The sequence below is a fragment of the Anguilla rostrata genome, chromosome 2, assembly GCF_018555375.3.
Source record: "Anguilla rostrata isolate EN2019 chromosome 2, ASM1855537v3, whole genome shotgun sequence".
In the NCBI taxonomy this organism is placed as follows: domain Eukaryota; kingdom Metazoa; phylum Chordata; class Actinopteri; order Anguilliformes; family Anguillidae; genus Anguilla; species Anguilla rostrata.
This window is the reverse complement of record NC_057934.1, coordinates 68,930,610-68,953,267: the sequence shown is the minus strand read 5'-3', so window position 1 is coordinate 68,953,267 and position 22,658 is coordinate 68,930,610. Positions and strand designations below refer to the sequence as shown.

General features: G+C 45.2%; 1 protein-coding gene across 1 annotated transcript; it reads right to left on the bottom strand.

The window, feature by feature from the left end:
- Positions 1 to 157: 157 nt before the first annotated feature.
- Positions 158 to 22,163, bottom strand: evpla (envoplakin a). The gene is made up of 22 exons (XM_064324292.1): positions 22,005 to 22,163; positions 14,983 to 15,082; positions 14,324 to 14,478; positions 13,751 to 13,874; positions 13,293 to 13,424; positions 12,359 to 12,400; positions 11,953 to 12,114; positions 11,561 to 11,668; positions 11,305 to 11,400; positions 10,570 to 10,680; positions 9,846 to 9,992; positions 8,656 to 8,810; positions 7,732 to 7,829; positions 7,352 to 7,524; positions 6,655 to 6,833; positions 6,361 to 6,499; positions 5,720 to 5,913; positions 5,414 to 5,564; positions 5,198 to 5,281; positions 4,708 to 4,815; positions 4,369 to 4,461; positions 158 to 4,076 (listed from the first exon to the last, which is right to left on the bottom strand). Exons 1-22 carry the CDS (start codon positions 22,055 to 22,057, stop codon positions 681 to 683), a joined length of 6,000 nt encoding a protein of 1,999 aa, XP_064180362.1. The 5' UTR covers positions 22,058 to 22,163; the 3' UTR covers positions 158 to 680.
- Between the last annotated feature and the right edge of the window lie 495 nt (positions 22,164 to 22,658).

Sequence of the window (22,658 nt, the reverse complement as noted above, 5' to 3'; positions counted from 1 at the left end):
CACCAGCAATCAGGCTGTTTTTGTGGAAGACATCAGCCAGTGATGACAGGGAAAAAATGGTCAGCTTGAGTAATTGCTAATGATCTCTGTATATGGGTTGAAAGTACAAACAAGTGTGTTTGTGTGTGCAGCATTAAATAATAAAAAATGCAAAATCTGAGAATGTTGAATGAATTTTAATCAGTTATTTTGTGTATACAATAATAAACAAGATGCACTGTTGATAAAACAGTCTAAATGGGTAGCTCTTGGATTTTAATATATCCATCCTCACATGGAAAAGTATTGGAAAGTAGACAGAAAACTTGGTAAAGGAGCAAGATTGCATGAAGGCCCATCAACCCATTTAACATAACATGAAAATGTCTTGGATCAGAATGTGTGCAGAACATATATTTTCCTGGATAAAAATAGATTTCATGCATTTTAAATAAGGTTTACAAAAAACAACTTGAGCATCCCATTACAAACAAGAAAGTAAACATACAAGCATCTCAGCAGCAATTGTCTGACCCAAAGATGAGAAATACAGGATTGGTAGACTTCCTGAGATGGTTCATAATGATTATCTTGCTGTGATGTCTGCTTATGGATATGTTAAATTGTACATTTTAATTTGACTTCTGGAAAATCTATCATCACAGAGGCAAGAGTCCCTTCTTATTTGGCAGTAAACGAGTCTAGTAGTTGCCATAGACCGACGATCGGTAAGAGAGATCCGTGGAGGCAGCGGGAAGCAGTAGCAGGCCTGAGACAGGATCCTTCTGACAGCGAGCCATGGCCTGCTTGTAGCTGATCTTCTCTCTTGTAATGGGGTCGACTATCTCCTTGGAGTAGTTTGACTCTTCCTGGAGCTCTCTGGCCATGGTGCTGTCGAGGATCTTCGCGTTGGCCGCGTCGCCAATGCTGAGGCGGCCGGACTTCTTGGGGTCCACCAGCCCCCCGGTTAGACACTGCGCCTCCATGTAGTACATCGCGTTCTCCTTGGGCATCCAGCCCTTCTGGACGGCCTCGCCGACCGAGAGGCGTTCCTTTGAAATGGGGTCCTCCACCCCGGTGAAGGCCTTCTGAGCGTTGATGAGCTTCTGCAGGTGGCTGGAGTCGATGAGCCCACGCTCCGCTGCCTTGTGAACCGAGTAGCGTTCCTTGTTGCTGACGTCCACGATGCCCCCGGTGGCGGCCTGCGCCTCCAGCAGCTTTTGCCCCGTGTTCGGGTCAATCAGTTTGCGGGTCATGGCACTGCGCACGGACATGCGATTTTTGGTAGTGGTGTCAAGAATGCCGGAAATTGGAAAGTTATCCTCGCTGTGGGACAGGTTGAATGTACGGCTTTGAAGAGGACTGCTTGAATAGGACAAATTTGAGCTGCTCACGAAAGTGGAGGGCTTAGCTTTTTCTCCAGCAACCAGAAGGGCAAACTCTGAGATGGGAATCTTGCCATCCCTGTAGCGTTGCAGGTCATACTGGGTCAGTCTGCCATCCTTTATGGCATTGCTGATGGAAAACTGTTTTCCACTCTTGCGGTCTTGCAGTACAGATACCTCCCCTTCCGGCCCCATAGTGGTGACCTCTTCCCAGTTACACTCCAGTTCCTGCAGATGGATGTACTGGTTACGGTCAATCAACCCTTCCATGTATGCATCATACGGAGACATGTCTTTGCCCGTTTCCGGGTCTAAGATGGTAATTCTTGTGGAGACATTTGTCTCTCTTGTTCTGGTCTCAGAACTGTCCTCTTTCTTCAGGCTGTCCAGCAGCTCACGAATGGTGAGCTCCCTTTTGTGTATCGTGTCTTTTTCATCCAGTATCTCCTTCTCCAGACGCTGCACGTCCGATTCCATTTTGAGACTCTTTTGTCTGCTCATCTGGCTTCTCTCACTCATCAGCCTGCTCTGCTGCTGGAATGATATGCCGATGTTCTGTCTCTCGGACTCAAAAGTCCTCAGCTCACGAGTGAGGTTCTCTTTCTCTCTCTGCAGGGCATCTCTGTTATGATTGAGAGTAGTCTCCTCCATGGAATAAGATGTTTTTGTGTTCTGCAGCCGATTAAGTTTGTCAGTGATTCGTTGTATCTCATCCTCTAAGTCCCGTCTTGCATTTCTTGCCTGTGACATCATCTCTCTTAAGTGGGTCCTCTCAGCCTCCACACCCTGATCTTTCTCTACCCGAATCACCTCTTTGTAGACTGTCTTCTCCACAGTCTTATCTCTCTGTAGGATCTCCAGTTTATGGGTGAGGTTCCTGATGTCCCTGTCCAGTCTTATGATGTCATTGGTCTCTTTGTCCATATCTATGCGTAAGCCATTAGTCATCTTCTCCAGTTTAGGATCTCTCTCAACCTTCATGACCTCTTCTACAACTATCTTCTCCTCCAGAGGTGGTGGCGCATTCTCAAGTTCTTTGATTCTGGTTGTAATCTGCCGCAGTTCCATTTCCACCTGAATCTTCTTTTGTCGTTCATCTGACTCCATGAGAATCCTCTCCTTCTCCTCAACCAGAGCTCTCAGCTGCTGCACCTCCAGTTCCAGATTCCTGCGAGACTTCACCTCATCATCCAGGCTCTTGTTAAGTTTCTCATGCTCCAGGAACTGCCTTGGGTCTTTCTCCATACGCAGTACCTCCTGCACAACCACCTTCTCCTCTGGTTTCTGCCTCTCAAGGAGGATGTACTTATTCTGGAGGTCGAAGACGGTTTCCTCAGTGGAGCGTCGTCGCTGTATTTCCTCCCGTACCTCCCTCCTGAGTCGATCGGCCTCCTTCTCCAAGAGTGGATCGTTCTCGTATTTGATCACCTCCCTGGTCACAAGTTTTGTCTCCACCTTGGACTTCTCGGCCTTCCACTGATCCCTCTCTCTTCGCAGAAGATTCAGTTGGTCCACGGTGTCGTCGTAGGTGCTCTGTAGGCGATACAGCTGATCATTTAGCCTTTGCATCTCTCTGACCACTTCGGGGCTCCTCTCTTCTTTTATCACTTCCTGGGTTATCTCCTTTGTCTCCACCTTAGGCTTCTGGGCGCGGAGGGTGGTCAGGTCTGCCAGCACTAAGTTAATTTCCCTCTCCAGATCCGAACGCTCTCTGCTGGAATCCTTGATTTCTTTCCGGAGCCTTACCAGTTCTGCCTCTGTCCCAGGGTCAACCCTGTAGATCTCATTAATGATCTCCTTGACCTCTACCTGTGGCTTCATCTGGTTCACCTGCTCATAGCGATAGTGGAGATTAGTCAGCTCATTGAGGAGTGAACTGTTTTCAAGTCTCTCTTCCTCCAGAGAACTTCCGAGGTTCTTGAATTCATTGATAATCTCAGGGTCCTGCTCCACCTTCTTTACCTCCTTGACGACAATCTTTGGTTGTACAGTAGGGATAATTCTTTCCAGAGTGTTGATTTGGCTCCTGGTTTGGAAGATCTCATCATTCAAAGACTTGCTTCTTTGGCTCTCATCACTAATCTCAACTTCCAAGTTTGCCACCGCCCTCAGCGTTTCTGGATTCTTCTCAAATTTCAACACTTCCTTTTTCACTACCTTTTCTTTAATGGTTGGCCTCTTCTGCGCCAGGAGATGTACCTCAGTTTTCATTTGGACAGACTCGCTTGCCCTGACCCTCACCTCATCCTGCAGGTTTCTCATCTCATCTCTCAACCTGGCGGCTTCCACATCCAGCTGGGGGTCTCTTTCGATCTCCGTCACCTCCTTAGTCACCAACTTGGGCTTTATACTCTTCAGCTCGGTCTCCAGGGAGACTACCTTCTCACTGATCCTCACGATCTCACTCTGGGTTCCGGAACGCTTCATGGCCTCACTGTGGAGCTGGCTCCTCAGGGTTTCCAGATCGCTCTCCAGTTTGGGGTCACGGTAGTATTGGAGGATTTCTTTTTCCTCCAGTCGCTCTACGCCTCTACGACTCTTCAAGGACATCAGCCTCACCCTGAAGATTTCGAGTTCGGCCTCTGCCTTGCTGCGCCTGGTGAGCTCATCTGCCAGGTCTTTCTTCAGGCTGTCCGTGTCATCCATCACTCTTTGCTGGCTCTGCAGATGCACCTGCCTTTGCACTGCCACTTGGCCTATCTTTTCATCATTCTGCTCAAAGAAGATGAGACAAGTATGAAGTTTATTTAAAACATTATGCGTTATTTTCTCAAATTTTTTTGTTGTAAATTGTGTAAGGTAATATGGCATCTGGTTACAGAATGACTCCTCTTACATTTACAGTTTAATATCACATAAGTATTAATGTCATGTATGGATTTGGAAAATTAGTCAATGGAAAACTAGAATCTGTATAATGTTGGAACAGAATCATGGTAATATACTCCTTAGTTGTATATGACTGAAAATAACAATTGATTACTCTTCCAGGTTTTTGCCATACCTGAGTAATGAGATTCTTTGCAAAATCCATCTGGTTGAGTAGCTGTTCATTCTCTGCTGATACTTCGGCATAACGATTCACCAAAGCCTTCTCCTGCAAAACAGAAATACAGGATTGACTTTCCATCAGTTTGAACACACCGATTCTAATAACTTCAAATCACTGAGGGTCTAATAGTCTGAACTATCCCAAAGCAGTCACAGCCAGACAGGTTAATTGACATAAAATAATATGGGAGAATGTATCTGCATTTGTCTTTATGTGTAAATTACTGTAACACGCATATTACATGACATTTTTCCGAAGAACAATGAAGCAATCGCTTGCTTTTGGTCTTACCTGTTTCTCCACGGAATCAGCCAGGGTGGCAGGTTGGTACTTGTCCGCACCTGTTTTACCCTTGTCGCTGAGTGTGCTGCGGTACTTCTCAGAGTTAGTCTCATAGTCCTGCCAAAGTTTTATAGGAAAGATTTATTTAATCACTGGAAAATGTTCTAGAAGATTCCAAGTAAATGAATAAGTACAGATGCCGTCCGTTTGTAATTTTTTGTCAGTATATGCACAGTAAAACAAGTTTGATCTTCAGAAATAGCGCAAATTACTCTTTTTACGCTCAGTTATGTTGCTATGAAATAATAATGAGGCTAAAGCTAAATGTGTATACATATTCAATAAAAGTTGTCCAAGCTCAGGCTCTAGCAGAACATATGCTGACATTAACTCACTAAAAATCAAAAAGGAAATAATTTGACATGAAGAAGCTAAGATTGCTGAGTGCTATTTTTTTCAGGACACATTTATCTTTTATGAAAGTCAACAAAAGTCTTACGTTGAGGATGTTCTGCAAGTCGTTGGACAGATCAACCGATCGGTCCATGTCATCTCCCTTTCTCTTGATGTCTTCCACCACTCTCTACAAAATGAGCATGAAGCAAGCAAAGATTCCAGCTTTAATTGTGATTACTGGTTAATTTGATCTGATTCACTTCAGATATTGAATCATACACACACACACACACACACACACACACATAAACAGACGGACCTTTTGGGAGTTCTGCTTGGTGTTGATTTGTGACAGACTGTCACTGGGGCTGATCTTATTGTCCGGCAGATTGTCCAGGAAGGAGTTCAGCGATTGAGATGTACTTTGGAACGCCTGGTTCTTGTTCGTTGCCTCTTGCAAGAGATTCTCTCTGAAAGAACAGGCACGATCATATAGCCAAACTCAAAAAGTCACTGGGCAGGCAGAGTACTACGCAGAATTGGGTGTTTGTACGCTCATCGTGACTTGTTATTAGTGTAGAGGTTGGCTCTTTTTTTTTTTTTTTTTTTGCCTTCAGACCCTCACCTCTTCTGCAGCTGGTTGTTGATGTTGGTGTAGCGGTTCCTGAGCGTCTTGACCTCGTTCTCCTGCCTGCGTATGTCGGGACAGTACTCCTGGTGGCCCTTCTGCAAGGAGCTGCACAGCTGCTCCGTGGCCTCCAGGTCCTGGTTCAGCTTCTGCATCTCGCCCTGTTTGTCGGCCACGTCCTTGCGCATAGCCTGGCGGAAAAAAAGGCGGGAATGGAGTCACGGGGGTGCTGTTCTCAAGATCGCGTTGTTCTAATAAACTGCGAGGCCACACGTCCGGGAAACTGACATTACCATTACCATTACGTCACAGGCATTTAGCGGACGCTCTTATCCAGAGCGACTTACGCAACTTTTTAACCGAGCGTTCACATTGCATCCATTTTATACGGCAGGTTGTATACTGAAGAAAATGCAGGTTAAGTACCTTTGCTCAAGGGTACAACGGCAGTGCCCCTACCGGGGAATCGAACCTGTGACCTTTAGGTTCCAAGCCCAGCTCCTTACCCATTATATACTACACTGTTCTGAGATAACATTCTATACAATGTTAAAAAACTGAGGATCATATTGGCCCTTCCATTTTAGGCAAAGTTAATTACATGAGTGCAAGACCCCCCAGCAGGTGTTACTGCTCACCTGAAGCTCCTGGGTGCGTGTCTGGATAGAATTGGGTGCATCTGGGATGGCGGAGTCAGCAGCCAGCTTTTTCTCGAATCCAGAGACGAAGCCGTCCACCTTCTTGATTTGGTTTTCCAGTTCGAGGGAAGCTTTGGCCCTGATGGGGGAAAAAAGTGAGAATCAGACCTGTGGCCCAGACTGGTGTGTTCGGTGTTGATAGCACAACAGTGCTGTTCTTGCATCGGGGTGCGGTGCGTCGGGGGCTGTATAACTGTCCCGGCACAGCGCCAATCAACGGCGCGCGCTGCTTACTTCTTGTTGAAGAGGTCGGAAAGAGCGGCGATGCTGTCCTGCTTGTTCTTGGCGTCGCTCAGTTTGAGCGGCAGGGCCGAGGAGACGACGCCGCCGGACTGCTGGGACAGGAAGGGCTCCATCTCTTTCTCCGCCGCCGCTTTCTCCTTCTCCAGTGCCTTCAGAGCCGCCGCTGCTTTCTGGCGAGGCACAGCGCAGCAGCGGGTGAGTGACATCATCGGATGCGTCAGCTTACGGAACAACGTGGCACGTTACGCGTTACGTTGCAGGCGTTTAGCAGACGCTCTTATCCAGAGCGACTCACGCATTTTACGTGGCATTTTAACGTTGTAATCCAGTTACGCAGCTGGATATATACAGAATATATACAGAAGCTTAAGAAGCTTGGTACTTTGCTCAAGGGTACAACGGCAGCGTCCTAGTGGGGAATCGAACCGGCGACCATTAGGTTGCAAGACCAACTCCTTACCCATTACACTACGCTGCCGCCGATGCGCAACATTAAGTTACCATGCACGTGAGCCGCTGGTCCGTTAAGTACATTAAAATTCCTTTTGCTTATATCCAGACATTTTTTTTATTATTATTTAGATTCATAGGGTGACAATGTGAAGAAAACCTAAATCTGGTGAATGACGAGGAGCAGAGAGCACCGATGAGTGAAGCGATGATTCAAGCCGTTGCACGCCCCGCTCACCTCCTGCTCCTTCAGCCGAGCGGTCAGGTCAGCCGCCGGGTCCTTGCGGTCCAGCGGGGTCCTCAGGCGGCTCAGGACGTCCTGCTGGGCCTTCTCCAGGTCGTCGTCCAGCTTGTCCAGCCTCGAGGCCACCTGCGCTGATTTGGGGTTCACTGGAGCGCTGTACAGGGCGGCTGATGAAGGCAAGTTTACGTTCGCTAGGTTCGCTCAAAAACCCAACAAAGTGGGAGAAACCACGCAGAACGCACAAAGCATTGCCAAACCATGGGACCACACAACTCCCGAGAGTTCGGGGCATTGTAGGTAGGTACTGTCGCTAACTTTTTATTTATTTATTTATTTTTATTTTTTTTGGTTTGCTGTGTGAAGAATCTGCTTACATGACTGCTGTGGCCTTTGAACCTCTGTGATGTTGGGCTTCAGGGAAGCCTGCAGAGAAGCTCTTCTCTTCTTCAGGTCCGCCGTTTCCGCAGAGAGCCTGCTCTCACAGGGACACAAAGAGAGTGGCATCACACTTACTGCGCCTGGCCTGCGTCCTGAAGAAGCCACATGGCAAAAGCGCAGGACATGAAAGGTTCTTATCACCATGGGAGTTCTCGCTAGATTTAATAGTTTTCTCAATCCGAGGCGCAGAAGGGAGAGGTGGTAGTGTGCAGCGCAGTGGTCTCCAACCCTGGTCCTGGAGAGCTACAGGGTCTACTGGTTTTCATGGTGACTCTGCACCTCATGAATCAATTAGAGCAGTTGATTACACAGTTAACTCAACTCACCTGGTGTCTTGGGTCTCGATTGGGTGCTGATTTTAAGGTGCAAACAAAAAACCGGCAGACCCTGTAGCTCTCCAGGACCAGCGATGGAGACCAGTGTTATAGCGCACAATGTGTAATATGACATAACACATTGATATCATAGTATCATACACCTGTGCCATAATAATCTGCGATAGGTCACAACTATCCTGGAGTACAATTGTATTCAATTCATGTATGATTGAATATCCAACCCATACACTCAAAGCACATCACTACACTATGAGTTCCAAATATGTCTACATAAACACACATTTAGAGCACTTCCATTCATATCCAAAAATGATTTGGACAGTAATAAAAAAGCCGTTGTCACTCTCCTATCATATCACATACATAGATTGAATGCACTTTACGGGTATATATATGCAGAAACCAGGCTGTTAGATTCCACAGTGATTTAGTTTGAATTAAACTCTTGACTGTGTTGCCCAGTGCTAATGGTTCCTCTTTGGTTTCTACCAGAACACCGAAGAATGCTCTCGAGTTCTTTACCTGTCCACTTTGTTAACAGCCTCTTGGTCAGGGGGAGGTATCAGGAAGCAGACCCCCGGCGCTGCTTTGGTTACCCCATTGCTTGCCTGAACCTCCCAGTTCTCATTGTCCGCGTTGGACTTGAGGAGTAGCTTCTCGCCCCTGGTCACTGTTCCCTGAAGGAGTGTAAAATAAAGGCGATGCTTTCACACGGCTTCCGCACAACTAGTCAACCTCTGACCTCTGACCTTCTGCTTCTGCACTCCTCGCTCTAACCCCCCCAGAAGAGTTCAGAAGAGTGCAGAGCGGTATGTGCTCTCCCCCAAAAACACAAACTGCCACAGTCTACTTCTTATCACGCTGCAGGCCACAAGTCAGTCTCGCACAGACACAAGCCAGTGGACGACACGGCGTGTGTAGCTTGACCATCGAAGGTGGGTGAGCCAGCAGGGGTGGCTTGTGTGTGATGCGATGGTTTCATCCCAGTCGATAGAAACCCTCCCTTCCCTGGAAGTCACAAGCAGCAATTGTATAGCGTCCTGCGGGGCTGGCTGCCATTGTTGGCACTGGTGTAGACTGGCTTCAAAACCAAAAAAGTGAGGCATACACGCACTAGCACAGAGCCTTAACCGGATCAACCACCCAGCAGCCCTCCATCGTGTGGATTCCTAACCACCACATCTTCTTCGTTAGAAATGACACTGACAGGCTTCCACGTGTCACATACTCCGTGAATAACAGACTCTGATTTTAACATAACATAACATAACATAACATTACGTAACATAGCATAACGGAACATAACACAAGACAACAACAGGCCATTCAGCCCAACACTGCTCGTCTATTCCTACCACTAAACTGTACTTAATGCTTAGTTTACCTTGAAGCTGGATAGTATCTAACACCGTATCAAACTGGGCCTTCAATACCCCGAGTGTTTCTGCATCCACTACATGTCCAGGCGAGCTATTCCACACACTGACCACTCTCTGTGCGGAAAAAATATAATTCCTAATGTCTGTGTGAAATTTACCCTTTGCCACTTGAATAATTTCCTGCAGTTCACTTTGTCAATCCCTTTGATAAATTTAAAAAGCCTCGATCAAATCTCCCCCTAAGCCTCCTTTTACTTGAAAGGTTGAAAAGTCCAGGCGTCTCGAGCCTTTCCCCGTAGCATTTTGGCAGCCGAGGGGGGCGCGCGCGCGTACCTTGTCGGTGTTCCAGTCGCAGAGCGACTCGACGGTGACCGGCTTGGGGAGCGGGCTGTGGCGCAGCTTCAGCGGAGCGATGGAGGTGCTGCGCTTCTTCAGGTCGGCCAGCAGCTGCTCGTTCCGCTGCATCGCCCTCTCCTCCCCCTGTCGGAGGTTTAGACAAGCGAAGGTGTGCTCGGGTTACGCGGAGGTTAACGGTTACGTTGAAGGTAAAAAGCGCCTTTCGAGAGAACAGTCCAAGCCCGTGCATCGGTATTGTCAAAACTAGCGAAGCTAGTGGGATGGCAGTGTCAGCAGCGTTGTCAAAGCTAGCAACAAAAATTATTGTCTTGAAAACGTAATTGTATAAGATACTGTATATGACAGTAAAATTTGTATCCGCAGCGCACACCAGGCTACATTACATTACATTACAGGCATTTGGCAGACGCTCTTATCCAGAGCGACGTACCACAAAGTGTATAACTATGACCAGGAACAAGTATGACGAAAACCCTAGAGAGAAGTACCGGTCCAAGTGCAGGGAACAACCGCATAGTTCAACTTGGACCCTGGTTAAACTGATTAACACTAACACAACAAGAACGGCAACAACGCAGTCTATGGAAAAATACAAGCAGTAGTTAAGACAACGTTAAGACTACGTGCGTCTCTAGAGTTTTAGCCTATGGTCGTACCATTGATTGGTTAATTTTGGCTTGCAATAAAAAAAACCTCTCACCTCAAGCTGTAGGAGTTTCTCAGAGTTGGTCTTATTGGCCTGAGCTTTTGGGTCCAGGCTGGAGTTGAGCTTCGTCAGGGACTCGGAGAGAGTGTCCGCATCCAGTTGGAACTGGACAGGGCAGAAGGCACACATCAGAGACATTACATTTACATTACATTACATTTACATTACATTACATTACATTTACATTACACATTACATTACATTACATTACATTTATTTAGCAGACGCTTTTATCCAAAGCGACCTACCAAAGTGCATATCAAGGTCATTGGAACAACTACAAAAACACAGGTTCGATATAAGGTACAATACTCATTTCGTACAGTTATTTATATCCAAGAACACAGTTCAGTTCACGCAGTGAACATTATTCTGAGATAACTTCTGCCAAGTCAAACTAGGGGGCAGAACAAGCTACAATATTAGGACAAAAATAGAAATGACAGTAAGCACTGGAATGGAGGTAAGGGGGACAGTGGAACAATAGACAGCATGTCCACTGACATGAAGCCACCTCATGGAGGTCTATCCAGTGCGACCAAATCATTTCACAGATGAGATGTAAACCTTTTTAAGCCTGACTGAGTTTCCTGAGTCTCTGTTTCAGAGTCTGACTGGGTTTCCTGAGTCTCTGTTTCAGAGTCTGACTGAATTTCTGTGTTTCAGAGTCTGACTGAATTTCTATGTTTCAGAGTCTGACTGGGTTTCCTGCGTTTTCTGTCTCAGTACCTTCTTGTACTCCTCCACATTCTCCAGGTGTGACTCCTGGCAGATGCACAGGTTGAGGAATTCCTGCCACTCATTCCTCACGGCATCCCTTTGCAGCTGTAACACACACAAGCGCCGTGATGATTAAGCAAAATGTGCTTTTCTCCAACAGGGTACAGCACCTCAGAGCATTGGCACGACAAGACCACCAGGGGGAGCTCAACTGCAGATTTCTTGTGTGTGTTAAGGCAGTGCCCACAGAGAGACTTGTACAGACCTTAATGGTTTCACTGGCTGGGTGCTTCATTTCAATGAGTCGGTCGCCGTCATCCTGCAGTTTGTTCACCTCGCTCTCGTGGGCCAGCAGGCTGTTGTTCTTGAAATTCTGAGAGGCCGGAAATCAAATCAAATCAAACAGCTGACTCGGTATGGCGACTTTGTTTTAAGGTTAAACAGAAGTGACGTATCAAAGGAATTTCTCTTCTTGGGGAAGGGCATTCAGATTGATTCCTGATTTGGTTATAACCCTTATGTTGCACCAACACATTTCTCTCTGGTTTCTGAATGCGTCGCCCTGCGCAGGCCCCCGTACACCCGTGTAAGGACAGCTGTGTACTGTGTCCAGGTCGCCCGCTCGTTCCTCCAAAAACCCCTCCCCGTCGCCCTCACCTCGTACTGCCTGCGCACGTCCGGGGGGTCCACCATGCGGTCGCTCCAGTCCTCTTTGACGATCTTTTTCTGCTCCTCGTTCAGGTACGAGAGCTCTTTCGTGCAGCCCTGCATGTAGTCGTACAAGCTGCTCAGGTACTGGCGCCGCCATTTTGAGTTATCCTGGCAAGAGAGAGGAGAGCATGAGTGTCACCGCCCTCATCGCACGCAGAGGTATCAACGGTACATTATTATTATCGACTTGATGAGATTGTATTACTCAAATTATATGGGACTGGCACAACTACAAAAAGGTACAGGCTGTTGTAAGACTTGAACCATTGATAAGCATACCAGTTAATCCACGAATCCCCCAAAATGCCACACTGAACACATATTATTTATTTAGCTTATAAATATCACTTACTAAAAGGTTGTTGTACTGCTTCTGAGTGGCAGTAAGCTCCTCCTGAAAGATCAGAAACACGAGATTTAATGCATGCTTCCTGTGCAGTGTGGTTCAGTGGTGTGCTGATGTCCATGATGGTTGATCCATTGAAACCATGATGCAATATTTGGTGGGTTTGAACAGGCTAATGAGGCCCTTATAGAGGAAGTGCTGAATTTCATGTTAATTTCTATTTACTTTACTACATTTTCACCTCTTCAGATTGCACAGTGGCTCCCCTAACTCCTTCTAGATGACCTTTCTTTTTCTTTAAGATTATTTGGATTTTCCTTTGAATGATGTTGTAGTTATAGCGGTGTAGAGATTCTATTTGTTCTGTCTGTCGGTATTTTCTTTAGTTACAATACCATTTGCTGTTTGATAGGTTAACATTACCCTTATTATTAAGGGCCTTTCTTGTTGATATCCCATCTTTGTATTCCTTAGAGTTACACTGCTGTCCCCCACTTCTGGATGAGAGTGTCCGCTAAGCGATTGCGTAGTATTGTATTCCGAATGTGCACACGTTTTTTATTTGTCATATAATGACTGAACTATGACTAAATGAACTGAACTAATGACTAAACTTAGGGGTGTAACTAGGCAGCTGTTTAATAGGTGACTTAGTTGATGCGCCAGTCTTAACGACTACTTGTATTTTTATTTATTTTTATTTTTCCATAGATTGCGTTGTTGCCGTTCTCGTTGTTAGTGTTAATCAGTTTAACCACCAGGGTCCAAGTTGAACTATGCGGTTGTTCTGTACTTGACCGTTATTCTCTAGGGTTTCGTCATACTTGTTCCTGGTTATGGTTATACACTTTGTTGTACGTCGCTCTGGATAAGAGCGTCTGCCAAATGCCTGTAATGTAATGTAATGTAATGTAATTATAGTATAGTGCGTGACGGGTACCTTGGAGCCCATGGAGCCGGCGTCGAGCTGGTGGCTGTAGGCCTCGATCTCTTTGTGCAGAATGTTGTGCGAGGCGATCTGCTTCTCCAGGTCAGGCATGCTGGGCCCGTAGTCTCCCGCGTTCACCTGTCTCTGTGAAAACACGAGGACGAGGCCACAAGGCTCCAGTCAGCGGGGCACTGACGCCTGGACGTCCCGAGACGTCCTCTGGTTTCCTGGAAAGCCCTCAGCCATTATGAAACCGACCGGTGCCTGATGTTGGCTGAGGCTGTAAACACAGCCGGAAAAACTGAGGGTTTCGAGCGTCACGCAGGACTCCGGTTTCCCCGGTTCTGCATAATGGGACCTGCGGTGGGGCGGGACGCACCGGGGTTGGGGGGGGTTGGGGGGGAAGGGGGGCTGGCTGGTAGTCGCCGCCACCGCCCTGGGCAGCGCTCGGCAGGGAGAACGTGGCTTACTTGTTTCTGGTTGAGCACCTGGGCCCAATCGATCCTGGGCCCCTTCTCGACCTCCTTCATCTGCTCGTACACCTCGCGGTAGAAGGCGCAGTCCTTGAACCAGCGGTCGTGCAGGTGGCTGACACTGAGGAGGCAAAAAGAGACCGGAGTCCATAACCTGTAATTACCTTTAAAAAAAATGACATCTTCATTCGCGAGTTCGTAAAAAAAAAAATAAAAATAAAAAAACATGGCGCTACAAACAGCCCTGGGTAATAAGAATGATCGCCTCTTCCTTTAGACTCTGCTGGGCAGCAGTGCAGTATAATGGGTAAGGAGTTGGTCTTGTAACATAAAGGTTGCAGCGAGTCCCCGCTAGGACACTGCCGTTGTAACCCTTGAGCAACGTACTTAACCTGCATTGCTTCAGTATATATCCAGCTGTATAAATGTAATGTAAAACACTATGTAAAAAAAGTTGTGTAAGTCGCTCTGGATGAGAGCGTCCGCTAAATGCCTGTAATGTAATGTAATGGGAAGCATTCTGACTCCGCCTTCACGCGAGCGTGCAGCGGACCAGCGTGCTGCACTCACTCGCTCTCGATCTCGCTGGCCTGCGGGTGCTTCAGCTTCTTGGCCTTGTCCACGTCCAGAAAGAGGTCCTTCAGCAGGCCCTCTGCCTCGGCCAGCCGATCTGCGTTCTCTTTCTGGTGCTTGAACGGCAGATCTTTCCTCAGGTTCTCGGCATCCTGGGAAGGAAAAATGGATGGAGGGGGAAGTGGATTATGGATTGACCATATAAGGATGTGAAGGGGGGGGGGGGGGAGGCTGTTGTTTTGTACCCTTTTGTAATTCGCCGCTGGAAATGGAATTGCGTGATACAGAGAATGACTGCCATTCCATAACCAGTTGGCATTGCCCCCCACAACCTGCACTCTCTCAATCTTGCTCTCGCATGTCCCTTGTATCTGTTCTAGCATTGGTTTTGTAAGGAAGATAAGTGTATTAACATATCTGTGAGCTACAAAAGAAATGATCAAATACCGTGAACTGTTGAACTGAGAAAAAAGGTTCATAGTTCATGCATATAGATTTTTTGCACACATTGCACATAGCGATTTGTGGAGGGTCATGGGCTTGGGTGTGTGTGTGTGTGTGCATGTGTTTATATGTGTGTGTTCGTGCGTGCCTGCGTGCGTGCTTGTGTGTGCATGTGTGTGTGCGCAAATGCTGTGGAAGGCCAGTCTACTCACCACAGCCAGAAGTTCCTCCGCACGCAGGACATCTTTCTCCACCACGTCAGCATTCTTCTGCATGCGCGCGATCAGCAAGGCCAAATCATTTACTTGGCTCCTGTGAAGGCAACACAACAAAGGTTAATACTGGTACTGTACAGCAGTGGGTCCGGGTTCGGCCCGAAAAAGGGGGGGGGGGCGGGGGTTTTGTCTGTGTATGCTGGTTTTCATCCCAACCAATCTGTTGCCCAGTTAAGGCTGTTGGACATGTGTTTAAGTTCTTCAATAACTTTTTTTTGTCATACTTGTTAGCACAAAGCAGGTTTGATTCACTCCCATTGGCTAAGTCTTTGATTTCACTGTGATCTACCAAATGGTTAGTGTTGGCCATGATTGATTTCTTTGTCATCTACAAAATGGTTAGTGTTGGCCATGATTGATTTCTTTGTGATCTACCAAATGGTTAGTGTTGGCCATGGGTCCACACTTTTACCAGTCAGGAGCCTGTTGATTCACTTCAGTCTTTAATTTGATTGGTTACATTTTTTTCACCTTTCTTTTTGTAATCATATGCAATAATGCACAATGCAAACATGGGTTTTTCTATTCTTCATGGGGTGCACAGCTATTTCTGTCATAATGTGGCTTAAGAGGGCCAATAACATGAAAAGCATAACTAATAAATATCAAATAAAAATTCTAGGATTGTGATTGGAATGACAACCAGCATACGCAGGGACCAAACCTGTCAGGCCAATGCACTACACAACCAGACACAGAGGACCATCAGTAACCATGAGAAAGAGAGGGATGTGGTGCTCTCTTCAAAAGTGACACCATCACATGAGCCTTTGTATCGGAATAAAGAAATGAGACTCTACGGTATGTTGTTGATTGCTGCGGGACAGATATCGCATTGTTGTATGGTACAGATTTTTCAGTGTAGGTCATTGTTATGTACTCTTATGGACACTGAGCACTGAAATGGGACCCCCTTGCATACAAAATGGGTAGGTTCACAGGTGAGGAGATTTTAGGGTGTAAGGGCCAGATCGACAGTAGGATCGAATTCCACATCCCTCCTCCGGAATTCCTCCCATGGCTGTCATTCCACAGACAGCGCTGTCACTCTGTTATTCTTTCACAGCGACAGGTATTCACAGGTATTCTCCTATTGTTCTCTCATTCCTTCTCTACCTGTGGGCTGTTAAAACCCATTCCTGAACACTCCCTATGATAATTAAAACGGCACAAAGGTGCATTTTCACACCTCAGACGGAACAGAATTGTTCAAATAATTTCATTTCCCTTGGAGGACACATTTAGCTGATTTGCATAACTTATTTTTTAAAAACAAAAAACTTACAAACTTACTTGTAAAATATGTTTTGAATGATCCTCTTACTCAATTAATTACTTATTAACTTTAATACCTTCTGTCTCTCTGAGGTGAATACTGCTGAAATCAGCCTAGACAGATTTTTATGAATTCTCCCAAAATATCTCCCACAATGTCCCACACAATTTTCAAAAGCAATGCAACACATGGTCAAAACATCATCCATTTTAAAAAAAAGTTTGATTTCCTTTATATAATATTCTATACAGAATATCTTATAGAAATAGCCAGACATAAATAAAATCAGAAGAGACAGTGAAAATTAATAATGAATAAATAAAATTATGTCTTATATTCCTGTTTTTTTTGTTTGTTTATTTTTTAAGTATTCTATTACATTCTTCCAGTTTAGTCAGCCTTAATGTTTATAAGGCCTAGTTGCCTCCTACCTTCTGAAATTCAACCTCATTCACACTCAAAGTGCATTGACTCCCAACAGAACATTAAACTTTCCTCTATATATGCATGCAAGAAATCTGTACGTTAATGATAACACCCACAATCCAGGATTGAAGCTAACTGTGTGTCCACAATGTTTTGTTTTGTATGAATATGGGGATTTGTACCATTTAAATGTCAAGTAGCGTGGAACACATTCTCAAATTTCATGTCTCGTGTCTATCTCTGCCTACCACTTGTGCCAGGTCCACCATCCAGCTACATTCTGACTAGTATACATTACATTACATTACAGGCATTTAGCAGACGCTCTTATCCAGAGCGACTTACACAACTTTTACATAGCATTTTACATTGTATCCATTTATACAGCTGGATATGTACTGAAGCAATTCAGGTTAAGTACCTTGCTCAAGGGTACAACGGCAGTGTCCTACCCAGGAATCGAACCTATGACCTTTCGGTTACAAGCCCAGTTCCTTACCCACTGTGCTACACTGCCGCCCCCCTAGTACCTGTGCTGCGCTGTGAATCCAAATATGCACTACAATGCAAAAAACTGGAAAGTTACTACCACAAGGCATATATATTTGCACGTTTATTCCCTTGTGCATTGCTCTCTCAATCAGTGGAAGAGCATAAAACGCAGCAGTGCCAACTTTTTGTTCACCACTGTAATATCAGCTTCTATTAGAACTGCAAGACAAGACAATGCCTTCTAACCAGCAGTACGTACAGAGCTATGTAGATCTATGGGTAGAATCAGCGATGAAGCAAAGTGTATGTGCATTTCTGTCACTGCCATTGCTAGACAACTTCGCTCAAACAAAATGACAAGGCCACAAATCAAGTCAGACAGAGTCCATTCCAATGTCCAAATTCCAACATCTCTAAGTACTATTTAATAATTATAGAGGACAGAATTTAGAAGTCATTCCATGATTCCACAAGGCTGCCATTCAGGTATATCTGCAATGTTTAACAACACCTTACAACATTATCATTAAAAAAGAAAAAAAGCAGACATTTTTGTTCCAATGGGTTTTCATCTGGATATATCAACCTTAAATAAAATAAAACACCTACGGATACTTTTCAGACATCCAATAAGCCAGATTCAATCAATTTGGTATTGGTTTAGTATCTCCAAAATTTGTTAATTGTTAATTGTTTTTAGGTCATATCCATAGTCCCTCAAGGATCTCAATGAGTCCTTCTGACCTCTGAATATTCACAGGACAAACCAGAATGAGCTGGAAGAGTTTTTGTTTCAGGAAGTAGTTTTTTTTTTTTGTTATTGGCAAACAACAGCAACAACAAAGAGGTGTCCTCCTCTCTCTGCCTGTCTCCTCTCTGTCTCTCCCCCCACCGAGCACAAACCGTGCCTGTGCGATTCTCAGAGGTATTCCCTCACTCCCTGAAGAGCAGGGAAATGTTTGTTTAATCGCCCTCTCGCCTCTGTGTCTGAATAACAGCGTACTCTAGGCCATGTCGACGCACTCTGGCCTGCTGACAAATAAAACAGGGTCCTCTGTCTCCTATTACCCGTCTAGTGCCACCTCAGCTTCTGCTTTCTTTATCTATTAGGACTCTTTTAAAGTTTAATGAGAACGGGCTATTCTTCCCTATCGGGATTAAAAGGTTTGCCTATAATCAATAACACAAATTTATTTAAGCAATAAGTCAAGCCAGGTCTGAACGTTCTACCAATTTCTGCTTTTAATATCGGTCAGATTAGCTATTTCAATGCTTCCTACTAAACTTGAATTCCCATCCTGTCTTTATAGTTTTGCTTACAGAACTGATCTTGAGCTAACCTTCAGTCAAGCCGTTTCATGACACGTCCTTCACGCACACTCCCCACAAGTTCTCAGCGATACTTGTTTGACGTATTCACATTCTGCTGAATAAAAGGTGATATAATAGTTTTCCGTCTGCCCACAGAGAACACCGCCCCACGACGGGCATTAGGTAATGCGAGGATCATGGGGACGACGTCAGACGCGAGCGCGATAGTGCACACGCCCGCAGCACAGGAGGACTGCAGCTTCTTTGATCCGCAAAAAGCCTCCTCCCTCACCTGACCTTGCCCTCATGTGAGAACGGAAACGGGCGTAGCAGCTCCTGCCGCACGGTGCTCAGTGCTGTCACAGTCCCCTGATACGGGGGTTCCTCCCCGCCTTGACCCCCGGAGGGCTGCAGGGGCTGGCGTTTTTTTTTTTGTTTGTTTTTTTTTTTTTGCCTTCGCCTTAAAAAATCAGCAGATGAAGAAGAATCATTCAGATGAAGTACGTTGTGTGATGAACAATTTAATTGATGAAACTGAGTGCTGAGTGAAAACCAAAAAACCGTGTGAACCTCCAGGACCAGAGCTGAGAGCCCCTGCTATAATATATATATATATATATATATATATATATATATATATATAATATAAAAATGAGTATAAATTCTACCCATGTCAACACCCATGTTTTTCCACACAAAATGGCTGCTGATCACCATACGGGCAAATGGTATTTGTGTGTCGCTCATCTGGTGAATTTTTTTTAGCACTTTGTTCATTTAAGCACAGCATTAACTGTGTTTCAGCATTTAACTGCGTTTCAGCATTAACTGTGTTTCAGCATTTAACTGCGTTTCAGCATTAACTGTGTTTCAGCATTTAACTGTGTTTAAGCATTAATTGCGTTTCAGCATTTAACTGTGTTTAAGCTTTTGACTGCGTTTAAGCATTAACTGTGTTTCAGAATTTAACTGCGTTTCAGCATTTAACTGTGTTTAAGCTTTTGACTGTGACCGTTTCCTGCGCACATCCTGTCTGCAGAGGAACCTGTGGCGCAGCCCAGGCAGCCCTGGTGCTGCGGTTTCCCTCGAGCCCTCGGGCAGAGACAGAGGGAGTTAAACTGCGCGCCTCCCACGCCACCGCCACCACCAGCGCAAGCCTTTCAGGAGCGGTCACCTCATCTCTTTTGTTGTCTTCTCATTTTCTCTCTGTCTCTCTCTCTCGCTCTCTTTTCTCTCTCTCCTGTTCTTTGTATTTCTCTTTTCTCTTTGTTGCTTGTAATTGTTTTAGTCTTTATTGCTTGTATTCTCATATTTGAAGGTACAGTATTTCTGTGTTGAACAATGTCCCAATAAAGGGTTTTTAAAATCTTAAATCTCTCTCTCTCTCTCTCTCTCGCTCTCCCTCTCTCTCTCTCTCTTTTCTCTAGCTATTTCTCTCTTTTCTGCCCTGTGGTTAGTTTGTTAATTGTTTTGCTCTTTATGTTGCTTGTATATTATTTTTATTTTGAAGTACAGTAATTTTCTGTGGTTGAACAATGTCCCAATAAAAGGGTTTTTAAAATCTTAAATCTCTCTCTCTCTCTCTCTCTCTCTCGCTCTCTCTCCCTCTCTCTCTCTTTTCTCTAGCTATTTCTCTCTTTTCTGCCTGTGGTTAGTTTGTTAATTGTTTTTTCTCTTTATGTTGCTTGTATATTTATTTTTATTTTGAAGTACAGTAATTTTCTGTGGTTGAACAATGTCCCAATAAAAGGGTTTTTAAAATCTCAAATCTCTCTCTCTCTCTCTCTCTCTCTTTTTCTTTCTTTCTGCCCTAGGGGCGCACCCCGGTCTCTCAGCAATCCGCATATAGAAGTCCTGACTCAGAAGCGTGTGGGCCCAAACCTCCTGTTCCAGTTTAACAGATCATGCCAGTGACAGGGAGCAGCACAATTCAGAACGCAGTGGGGGAAAAAAATGAATCCTCGCCAAAGGTTTGTCACTGTGATAATTGGCCTGTCTAAATACAACAAGCAATGACACAATACAATCCGTCTGCAATTTCTGGACGAAATGGACTGCATATGTAAACCAAATTGTAAATCAAACTTCCTAGTGGCAATCCAGAGATATATCTGACAGATTTATGGTAATTTCACGCCCAAAGCAACTGAAGCGAAACTTGTAAATCTCTGTTTCCCTGTTTAAAAGTGAGCTGTGTTTTTCGTCAAATGTATCGTTTTAAATATCAGGAAAATGTATGTTTAATTGAACATTATACCCATCGTTAAAAGGAAACAAAGGGAAATTGTTTATGTATTTATTTTGTATCAACATAAATTATAAGATATGTACAGTTCAGAAACAAATTAGTCACACCCTGATACCAGGATTTTAAAAGCTTAGTCTGTAATGCCTTAATGAAGTCTTGAAATGTAAATGTTAGTATGCAGAATTGAATGCCACGGTGTGGCTGTGTAGGTGTGTGTGCATGTGTTTGAAGAAGTTCAGGATGAGAGATGAGACAATATTGAAATTTTGCCACAAATGATCCTGAGAAATCGTGTTTGAAATCGTCTTAACTGGGTTTACTGCACAATGAGAGAGACACGCCTCCAAAGGTTCTATTTGACCAAACTTGTTGACAAAATACAAATATTATAAATGAGGGCGTAACTACCTCTGTCTAACTCAATCGGTAATAAATTTTCAAACCAAAAGCTTTTTATTAGAGGCTAAAAGAGGAATGTTGCCCAACCCGAAATTAAGTTTAAAAAAAAAAAGAGATCCATATGTTCTTTCTTGGGAACAAACATGCAGTTAAACACTGCGGTGGAGTGGTGATCTGTCCAGGGTGTATTCCTGCCTTTCTCCCCACCACCCCCCACCCCACCCCACCCCACCCCCTCAAGACCCTGATCAGGAATAAGTAATTTAAGAAAATGAATCGATTGATGGAATTAAACAATTGCAACAACTATTAATTTGAAGTTAATTTCTGTTGCCAATAATCACCTAACAATGAAAATAAAAGTACGACGTGATTTTCAACACCTCTCTGACTATCTGTCCGAGATTTCTCACAGAGCTACCTCCACACACTGGGGAAGAAAATGCCTTTGCCCGGTACTGGAAACCAGTTCTGACCCTACGAGCCACCCTTTAAACCACACTCATGTTAACAGAGCAAGACAAACCTCTGGTTCCCAAAAAGAACTCTCTGATCAAATTACACAAAAGTGTTCCCCTGACTCGCGAGGGCCACCAGCAATCGCTACGAAAAGCCGAGAAGCGTGATTCAGTGCAGTCCTTCAGGACTCTATTTAATTGGAACAGAGAGAGACGGGCAGGAAAAAAGGTGAGAGAACAACACCCTCCAGTAGAGTGGAAATATGACACATGCACCCACACACATAACACACACACACACACACACACACACACGCGCGCACAGGGGCCCCCTCCGCTCAGGACTCACTTGCTGATCTTGCCGGAGACCTTCAGCAGGCCGCCGTCCTTCTTCTTGAACATCCTGCTACGGCGCTGGCGCTAAACGATCGAGTTAAAGTCCCTTTTGCACTCTGCGGTCTCGCTCTGTACCCTTCTGTCTCCGTCCCGTCTCTGCGCTCCAGTGGGAGTCGTCCGTGCGACAGGGCAGAGTTTAAAACGCGCCTACCTGTCGCGGCTCCGCCCCGGGAACAGGTGCGCCGACGCCCAGACGTTCGTCTTGCTCCGCAGGACCGGGCGGACCTGTTTCGCACTCTCGTTCTCGCTCGCTCTCCGGCCCTTGTTCTCTCCTCACCTCCTTCTTCTTCTTATTATTATTCTGTGCTTTTCACATTCCCAAGAAAATGATTTTTTTTGTGAATTGCATTTTTTTCTCCGACGCCATGGCAGCCAATGCAGGTCAGATAAAATCTTGAAGCTGTTGCAGTAGCCGTGAGAGACACAGTCAAGGCTGGTACACGTAAGGGAGAAACTGAATTATGTTGACAGTTGAATATATTTCAATGTCTCAGTCCTATCAATCTTTTTGTGGAGACACAATCACACGTTGAAGCAAATATTGTTTAGAAATATTCCTGTATTACAATGACATCATATCAGCACATCCCCCATAATCCCCTCAGGC

Coding starts and splice junctions, on each gene's coding strand:
- evpla (XM_064324292.1), bottom strand. CDS start 22,057: ATGTTCAAGAAGAAGGACGGCGGCCTGCTGAAGGTCTCCGGCAAGATC. Junction 13,425..13,750: donor AGGTGCTCAACCAGAAACAA/GTAAGCCACGTT, acceptor GTGTTTTCACAG/AGACAGGTGAACGCGGGAGA. Junction 4,462..4,707: donor CTGATTCCGTGGAGAAACAG/GTAAGACCAAAA, acceptor TCTGTTTTGCAG/GAGAAGGCTTTGGTGAATCG.